We start from the raw sequence: 9,552 nt of genomic DNA on the forward strand, positions 1-9,552 counted from the left end.
TGTCTACTTGCAGTTGTCAGGACAGGGGGACCACAGAGGTAAGTGCAGCAAATAGATCTGTGAAGCTAGAACTTTTGTGAAAATCAACTGTATTTCCTAGGGAGGGTTTGTTCCCAATTTGCAAAAGTCAGCAGGCCTATTTAGCTCTTTCATAAAAATAATTCTTCATCAATAATGTTGTTAATGATTGAGTGTTTTCCCCGCATATATTTATTTTCTTCCTTCTCTGTCTAGGTCTAATTTGCTTTGAAAATGCCAGAATCCTCCTTAAGCTTTCAGAAGCTGAAAGTGTAGTGAACTAGTTCAAAAAGATGGAGCGCTGGGACTCACTGGGGTTTTTGATTATCACTCTCAACTACAATGTTACGATTGTAGGTAAGTATCTGTAAAAGGTGTGCTCTTTCTCTGAGAGTTTCATCCCCCCCAAATCATCCAGGTTTCTTCCCTGTTCATCAGCTTTCATTTCCAGCTATCAGTCTGACCATTCCACGACCCCCTTCCAAAAGAGAGTTAATTGTTTTGCTATGGGATATAAGAGCTGTTGATGATTGATTTTTTTTTAAATAGAAAATATTCATAGCAGATGAAGTAGGAATCTAAATGTTAGAAATGAATGAGGGGGGTGGAGGGGAGCTTTCAAATCTGGCTATTCTTACCCACCAAGTTTCCTCCCAGCTCTATTGAGAGCTGTAATGAAACACTCAAAGCTCAAGGCAGATGTAAAAAGTACATTTTTCCATTATATGACATAGCCCGCTTTAACAGTGAAGTAAATAACATAGGGAGAAGAAAAGAAAACATTTTTCAATAAACTATTTGGTGATTAAGCAATCTTGTTTTTCATAGTTGGGTTTTAAAAGTTTACAGCATTCAAGTGCATATTAAAAATGCCCTTTAATTTTCTCAGACAATGACCTCAGTCTTCTTTTTTTTTTCTTTTTTTTTTTTTAAATAAGATTCCATCACTGATTCACTTTGTAATTTTGAGCAAATGACTTAGGGCCAGATCCAAAGACTACTGAAGACAACTGACTTTAGCCTTTACAGCTCAGTCCTGTAAATATTTATTACAGGACATTGCTCACTGCAGCAAATAATCCCAGCAACTGTCAATGAAATGGCTTGCTGAGTAACTGTCTGCAGAACTGAGCCCTTAGGGAAAATGATGCACAGAGTTATCTGTAAAAAGCTTGTCCCTCTCACCAAGAAGATGGTCCAATAAGAGTTATTACCTCACCCACCTTGTCTCTATAGTACTAACCTAACAGGGATCAAGTGATTTTTAAGCGGAACTCTCTCATGTGTACATTCTAATTAAAAACTGATGCCCTAACACATCCCAGGGTGTTGAGAGGCTTAATTCATAAATGGTTTTGAAACATTGAGATCCTTGCATAAAAAGCATAATAAAAGTACAGAGTATTATTTGTTAAGGGCTACTTTTGATTTCATATAGTAGCCATTTTTCTCCACCAGAATAGCCAACTGAAAACACCAAGAATGCCATCAGAAACAGTTTGTGGTTAGGAAATATATTGTTTAGTTGGTTGTGGGAGGGTTTCAATATGATCACCTATTCTGCGGTCTCACGGAGTTATCAAGTTGTTTATATATTCTTGCCCAGTTTCACCATTTCTGAGAGCTGTGTTATTGTTATTGTCTCTCTTGCTGGCCATAAGAGAGGTATGTAGCTCATCTCAAATGCATGCCAATAAATATTAACACCCCAATGTTTTACAAACATTTAAATGTTTAAGATTCACACAAATGTTATAAAAAAGTGCTTAGTGTTTTGGCAAGTAGGAGAGGCGATTGTCTAAGACTGTAAGTATGCATACACTAAAAGCAAAATCCTAATAATTTTTCTGTAAAAAGTGTTATTTTTAACAATACCTACAGGGGCTATTTTACCAACTCTCTGCCTGTAAAACCACGTGTGTTTATACCAGAGAGAACCACTCAGTACTTTAGATTTCTAGGGCTCTGCACAACCATTAATTCGGTCCCACTCCTGCTTCTACTCTTGTCAAAGATTTTTACTATTGCATTTATCTGGAAGCAGAATTGAATCCTTAACCTTTATCCTGTGTTAATGTAGATAAGTATATATTAATCACTCAACCCCCCTTATTGTTTTGCTTTAAGTAGTGAAACCGAGGCAGAGAGATTATTAAATGACATTCCAAAGACCATAGGTAGTCAGTGGCAGAGCCAGGACTGAAACTCAGGATGTCCTGGCTTCAGACTCTATCTGCATATATTGATCAGTATAGTGGTAGTACTGAGTTTCAGTAACCACTCCAGTAAATGTTTTGAGTCCTAATTTTTTGGTTTTCTTTTTTTCCCCTTTGCAAAATATCCAGTCTGGTGGTTGAATTTTTCTGTTGTTAGTGTTTGTCCAAAGATTTTATATATCAGTAAAAACTCCTAAGATATAACATGCAAGCTTTTTTCAGTCTAACTGTCCTTTTTTTCAAACCAACCGAACTCCACAGCCCTGGAGAAGGTTTTTTTAAAATTATTATTTAATTCTTTAGAGACCAATGTCTGTGTACACATTACTTTGCAAAGATCTAACAAAACAAGATCTGGTCCTGAGAAGCATAGAGTCTGATGGAAAAAATTAAATAAATGAGAGGTACTCAGAACAATTAATGCTTGATCGTGCCCCAATATTACTAAGGGTTTTAATGGAGTAAGGACTGTAGAATTAAGGACCTGATCCAAAGCCCACTGAAGTAAATGGAAAGATTCCAATTGATTTTTGTTCATAAATAATGTAATCCAGCGTGAACAATATGAGCCTCTTGTTAGATTTCATTTTCTGTGCTGTGAGTCTATCACTATTTCTTCTTCCTCTCTAGGAAAGATCTGGCTAACATTAGTAATCTTGCTGAGAATGGTGGTGATAGTGTTAGCAGGATACCCCCTCTACCAAGATGAACAAGAACGGTTTATCTGCAATACCTTACAACCAGGATGCTCTAACGTGTGCTATGACATTTTCTCTCCTGTCTCTCACTTTCGATTCTGGCTCATTCAAACAGTGTCTGTTCTGCTACCTTATGCTGTATTCAGCATCTATGTTCTGCACAAAGTAGCCATCCATGTTGTGACAGCACATTGTTTGCCATATAGATATGAAGGAATGAAGGCCTTAGCTGGCCATTCAGCTTTGAAGGAATGCTGCAAAAACATTGCAGTCACTAGACCATCCTGCAAGGCAGATCTTCTGAATATCCCTGATTTTTCTTGGGCATACACTGTTCACCTTTTTCTAAGAACACTGGCAGAGGCTAGCTTTGGAGCTGGACAGTATTATCTCTTTGGATTTTTTGTTCCTAAACGCTTTTCCTGTTACCAGTCTCCTTGTACCAGCATGGTCGATTGCTACATCTCCAGGCCTACTGAAAAATCGATCATGATGATTTTCATTTGGGGGGTGAGTGGCCTCTCTTTTCTGCTTAGCCTTGTTGATCTAGCCTTTGCCATCCAAAGAATGGCAGTAAGAAATGGACAAAATAAACCGATGGAAGGTCTCCATGCAGAGGATGAGCACAGTTCAGTTCAGCCTGCAGCTGACAAGCAGGAGGATTCTCCACCACCTCCAGAGGACAGAGGCCATCAACATCTAGTGACACACAACAGTCATACTAGTGAAGTGTCTTGCTCACTTCATTCTGAAGATGAAGAAGAACTTCAGGAGGAAGAGAAGATCGTCTCCCAGCAAACTGCCATCTCTAACCTCAACAGTAACAGCAATAAGCCCTGTCTAGCAGACAGCCTTGCAGCTAACCAAGGCAGTAATGAAGTGCCCCTGTGTATAAGTGACCAGCACCATATTCCATACAAGCAGCTGAGACATGGGCAACAGCAAACCTTCACCAAAGAGGCTTCCCTAACTTTGAGACCCCAAGTCAAGTCCCATCTTGGGGTTTACTCTTCTGGAAGTCAGAGCAAGCTTTTAGGGTGTTACTCTTCAGCTGAGCTAAAAGCTTCTATTGGGCAATCAAGTTGTAGCAGTGCTGGCTACTTGGGATCAAAAAAATCAGAATGGGTGTAAAGAGCCGTGACATTGCATTTACTTCTCCTGGAATGACACACATTTCACACCATCTAGTCTGACAAAACCTCAGTGTTGGTTAAATTCCGTTTTTGTGCCTGTAAAAATATAATTTTACAAAACATCCCTCTGGCGGAATGAAGAACAGGAAGCAGAACTTGCTGTGACTTTGACAGGATTGTATGGAAATGCTTGATAATACCGTGTGGCAGATTTCATTAAGATGGTAACTTTTGCTGTTTGGAATGTTTGATATTGAATATTAGGGATCTTTCTAACCACTACCACAGATTTATGCTGATGTGGCTTCTAACAGTCTTTTCAGATATATATTCATTTCATTATTGTTGTAGTCAAGCATAATATTTTTCTTTATATTAGTTGAGCTTGTTTAGCTTTTCATGTGTGACAGTGATGTGTTTTATCATTTCCTGGAGAGGAACCACATTAATTATTAAACTGATCATAGATAGAAAAGCATTAAATATTTAGTTCTCTAGTCCGTGAAGTCTTTTTAATGGGATCTGTGTTGATTATGCTGTAATATCACAAATATTAGGACAAAGAAACCTTTTGTAAGTCATTGTATTTTATCAGCTGTGAGAAGGAATGCAGGGAACAAACATGGATTGAATGTATCTTGTATGTCTCTCAAACTGATACATGGACAGACAGGTGGATAAATAATGCAGACGCTGTGGCAGAACTCTGGAGCTTGTTTATTTGTCTTTATACCTATCTATTTTTAAATGACTAGAGTCTCCAGTATAAATCAGAAAGGGCCTGATTGTGTCTGAAAGGGATAATAAAGTTAATAGTCCTTTTCCTCCTCCTGCTCAGTGGTTTGTACTTACTAAACTTTGACCTATACTAATAATGCTATCCCTTAATTGCAGGTCAGGCAAATCTGCTCCTGCAAATCCCCATGGTGTGAGGCCAATTCTATAAACATACAGCTGACGTGGAGAGCGCTGGAACTTTCAGAGTGTGTGCGTAACGTGAATATAAATTTCTGAAAACCGCCAATACCCTCTTAGGAAGATCTGCCTGACTCAAGCTTACTTCTGATGCAGTTGTGTTAAAACACGGCAATGGTTATAGCTGCTCAGTGCTGGAGTACACCAAACCTCTAAGGTACCTGTAGTGTGCCAGGTGACTGCAGCTGAGAGGCAAGCAGTGAAGGTGCTTCAGCAGCTACGCCTTGTAGGCGCTAGTCCTAGCTCCTCCGCACTGGCTCCCTGTCCAGTTGCTGCTGCTCCCCCATTAGTCCCAATCCTACGGTCATGCCTGGCTGTAACGTTCCATGTGCAGCTCTGTATACGGTTTCTGGGGGTTTCTTTCTGCATTCAGCTTCTCTGAAGCTCCTGGCTCATCATGCCGTTGATGCTTCCCAGCAGTGCCCACTCACTTCCTGGTTAGAATTCTTCCTCCTACCTGGCCAGGGATGTGCAGTTGCAAGGGGGTGATTGGATTGTAGTCCCCTGCTTAGCAGTGTAAATGGGGTCTGAATGAACTCTCTTCTGACACCTAGTTTGGGAGGGAGAGAGACTTCAGGAACAAACTGTATTTACATGAACACACCTACTCTGCATAGGTATCTAGCCCGAGGTGAAAGTAAGCCGGTATGCCCCAGTACGGCATACCGGCAAGAGCAGGTGCACCGTACTCGGGCAGCCCGGCTTCCCCAGGGAGCAATTTAAAGGGCCTGGGGTTCCCAGCAGTGGCTGGAGCCCCAGGCCCTTTAAATTGCCTCCAGAGAGTCCCGCTGCTGGAGCCCTGGGATAGCGGCTGTGAGGCTCCGGCGGCTATTTAAATGGCCTGGGGCTCCCCTGCTTCTACTGCCCGGGCCCTTTAAATAGCTGCTGGAGCCCTGCTGCTGCTACTCCAGGGCTCTGGAGGCTATTTAAAGGACCGGGGCGGTAGAAGCAGGGGAGCCGAAGGCCCTTTAAATAGCCCCCAGAGCCCTGGGGTAGCGGTCGCTCAAGGGGCTATTTAAAGGGCTGGGGCTCCAGCTGCCTCTGCCACCCCAGTCCTTTAAATAGCCGCTGGAGCCCCGCCACTTCCCCAGGGCTCCGGCAGCTAATTAAAGGACCAGGGTAGTACAAGCAGGGGAGCCTCGGGCTGCTGATGCTACCCCAATCGGGGAGTGTGGGAGGTGGAGGTGAAGGGGGGTCACTTATCTTATAGGCTGGGGTGGGGCTGGCTCTGACCCCCTCAGCCCTGCCGCTTCTGGGGGCCAGAGCTGACCCCAGCGTACCGGTCAATCACTCGACTTACTTTCATCCCCATATCTAGCAGACAGGAGCTGTGTAGCTCCAAGTGATCAGCTTTGACTGGTGTTAGGTTAGAAATCACATTAGTACTGAATGTAGAGGTAGTGAAAGGTTATCAATGTTGTTACCTTCATTGTATGACTAAAGGGGAGCAGAACCATGCTGAGCTTGTCCTGATTGAAGGGTCTCCCTCAGCTGAAAGGAACTCACTAAGCCAGGGGCTTGAATGTCATCCCCCCCCCCCGTGAAAGTAAGAGAGGTGTGGACTCTTCCTAAGGGTCCCCGGGTTGGTTTACCCTGTTCAAAAATAGAGCTAAATAGGTTTCATTAGGAGCCTTTTTTTATTTCAAGTACTTAATGAGAGCTGAAATCACTTGTGGTGGGGCAGTGTTTCTGCTCAGCCTGCTGAGAGCTAAAAATCACTAAGAGACTGATCTAGAGAAGTCACAGCAGAGAGGCAGGTGGCAGCAGAAGGTAAGTGATGGGCCACTGGCGAAAGTGGTAAGCGGACGGCTGGCTGGTCGGGCAGCCAGGAACCATGGTGGCCAGCTAAAGCAAGTGCTCAGATGGTGAAGAAAGCAAGGTGCCTTCTTCCCCAGGTGGGAGATGAACTCACACAGATGCACCTCTGAACCCTGGGTCCTCACTGACTAAGGACAACCACTGCGAGTGGTGTCCTGTGAGGGAGTGGGGAGGAGGGGGTGCAGTAAAGGAACTTTTGGTTGTAGAACTCAAGAACATGAGGCAGAAGGCTCTGACCCACCCACTCTGGGGAGGGTGTCCTCCTCACAGTTTTATGTTTATGAATCCTGCTTGAGGCATTTTCCCTAACTAATGTCAGGTGACTTCCCTCCTTTCATTAAAAGTTTCTTTGCAACACTCAGACTCTGTGCTTGAGAGTGGGGAAATACAGGGGTAGCAGGTTTGTATAATTTGTGGTGGTGCCCAGAAGGGATCCAAGTCCCACACCCCCCACCGACCTGCCGAAGGCTTTGGGAGGGAGTTTGGGTGTGGGGTCCAGGGTCGGGCTCTGGGAGGAAGCTGGGGTGCAGGAACTGGGCTGGGGAAGGCAGTTGGGGTGTGGGAGAGGGTGCGGGGGACGGGCTCTGGGAGGGAGTTTGGGTGCGGGGTCTGGGCTGGGGCAGGGGTGCAGGAGAGGACAAGTGGTGCCGTGCTTACCTTGGGTGGCTCCCGGAAGCGACCCACACCTCCCTCTGGCAGCAGCTCCTAGGTGAGGGCCCGGAGGGGTCTCCACGCAGCACTGCTCACAGGCACTGCCCCCACAGCTCCCATTGGCCATAGCTCGGGGTGAGGGCAGTGCACTGAGACACGGCCCCTCCAGGGGCCACAGGGATATGCCGGCTGCTTCTGGAAGCGGAGCAGGCGGGCAGGAAGCCACCTTAGCCCCATTGCACTGCCAGTGGCGGGGGCCCTGGGCCCTTTTAAATTGCCTGCGTGTGGCAGGTGGGAGCTCCAGGGGAGGCACACAGGGGCGGCAGGTGGGGCTGGGGACGAGACCTGGATCCAAACTTTGGTGGAGTTGGGCCCCTGTGCTTTCATATTGGTGGACCACGGGCACCATGGGCCCATACATCTTGCTGTCCCTGGGGAAGTACTGCTTCTCAGAGGCACCTGGGATGGTGTGTAATTTTCCCAGATTGCTGGGTGGAGGTTCAAGCTGATTTTGTGCCCTATGGTTGAAAAGGAACCCTAGATATTGAACCTGGCCCTGGTAGCTGCTGGCTCCCCCCGGCAGAATGATGAACCTGCTGTAACCTAAATAATTTTAAAAACAGTTTCAGTGAACAGGGTGGAAATGTGGAAAGGTCATAAATTGTTCATTAAAAACTCCAAGCCCATCGATGATTTTAGGTGTTTATACTACTCACAGCTGCAGTCATGTAAATGGCTGGCTGGAAGCTGATTAGACGTGGTGATTGAGGGGGTACAAGTTATGACAGAAGCAAGAGACAGCAAAGTAAAGCAATTTGAAAGGAGAAACAAAAGTATTCAACTATATTAGGGAGAGGAAGGAAACAGAATATCTTCTACTGAGTTTTAGGATCCCTGACTATTACGGTCAGGTACTGAAAGAGTACAAATCCACTGAGTCTAGAGAGGGTAGAAATGTTGCTATCTGGAGGTCAGATATTACCTTCTGATAGAAAATTAAAACTAGACCCTGCTGTGACAAATATTGTAGGAACTTGGTTTAGAACTAGAACAGTGAAATAGCTAGATCTACTGCTACTCTTGCCTTTGTGACTTATTTCAGTGTCCCCCTTTATGTTGGAAAGAACCTACCACTGACCAAACGCTAAGCTTTCTGACTCTTCTTCAAATCCCTTCTTAACCATGCTCCTTTAGTAAAGAAGGGATTTGAAGGAGAGTCAGAAAAAGATGGCTCCAAAACTTTCTAAAGATAGCGCCAAAACTAGAATACAAGATATGGTCCTCCTCAAGCTTTGGGGAAGTTTGGATTTTGCACTCAAACAATGCAAGAGATCCAGATCACAAAGGAATTACCTCACCATCAACAAGTTGATATTGTAGTATTACTTCATGGTGTAGAATAGTAGCTGCGTTTGTTGCTCATCGGTCGGTCCCAGATGTTATAGAATATGGGAAGCTTAGAGCTGACTGAAGATTGTATGGTGACAAATGGATTTATTTTTTCCTCAGGAAGCTCGATATCTCCCCTTTTATCCTAACGTTGGCTGAATCATGTCTGGTTACCTTCCCACCCCAGTCTAATAGAAAATTGCTACCCTCTATTCTTTTATGATTGATCATAGACTGGTGACTGTAATCACCCATAGTAGCAGTTGTCCTCTGTCTCTCCAGCTTCAGAGCAGAAAGTTATTAAAATTTGAGTTAACAGATGTGTAGAGTTCCTTAATGTTATATAGCAAACTATTAAAATTGTCTCCCTGTGTGTGATTATTGCAATGATTATCTGATCAGAGAAAGGGGATACTAAAATTATACATTTATAGGGGAGAGGTTTTTCGCAGGAGTGGTGGGTGAAATTCTGTGGCCTGCATTGTGCAGGAGGTCAGACTAGATGATCATAATGGTCCCTTCTCACCTAAATATCTATGAATCTATTAAAATGATTTTTATCAATAGATTAGTTATTGGTCCATATATTGTTTTAGGATAATTTAACCATCAAAGAAAATTTAACTATAAATTATATACTGTATAATTTAACCA

At 43.9% G+C, this 9,552-nt stretch overlaps 1 protein-coding gene across 1 annotated transcript; it reads left to right on the forward strand.

Moving 5' to 3' along the window:
* The first annotated feature begins 311 nt into the window (after window positions 1-311).
* On the forward strand, window positions 312-4,063 carry GJD4 (gap junction protein delta 4). The gene is made up of 2 exons (XM_077809479.1): window positions 312-375; window positions 2,865-4,063. Exons 1-2 carry the CDS (start codon window positions 312-314, stop codon window positions 4,061-4,063), a joined length of 1,263 nt encoding a protein of 420 aa, XP_077665605.1.
* Window positions 4,064-9,552: the final 5,489 nt, after the last annotated feature.

The sequence above is a fragment of the Eretmochelys imbricata genome, chromosome 2 (genome assembly GCF_965152235.1).
Source record: "Eretmochelys imbricata isolate rEreImb1 chromosome 2, rEreImb1.hap1, whole genome shotgun sequence".
In the NCBI taxonomy this organism is placed as follows: Eukaryota; Metazoa; Chordata; order Testudines; family Cheloniidae; genus Eretmochelys; species Eretmochelys imbricata.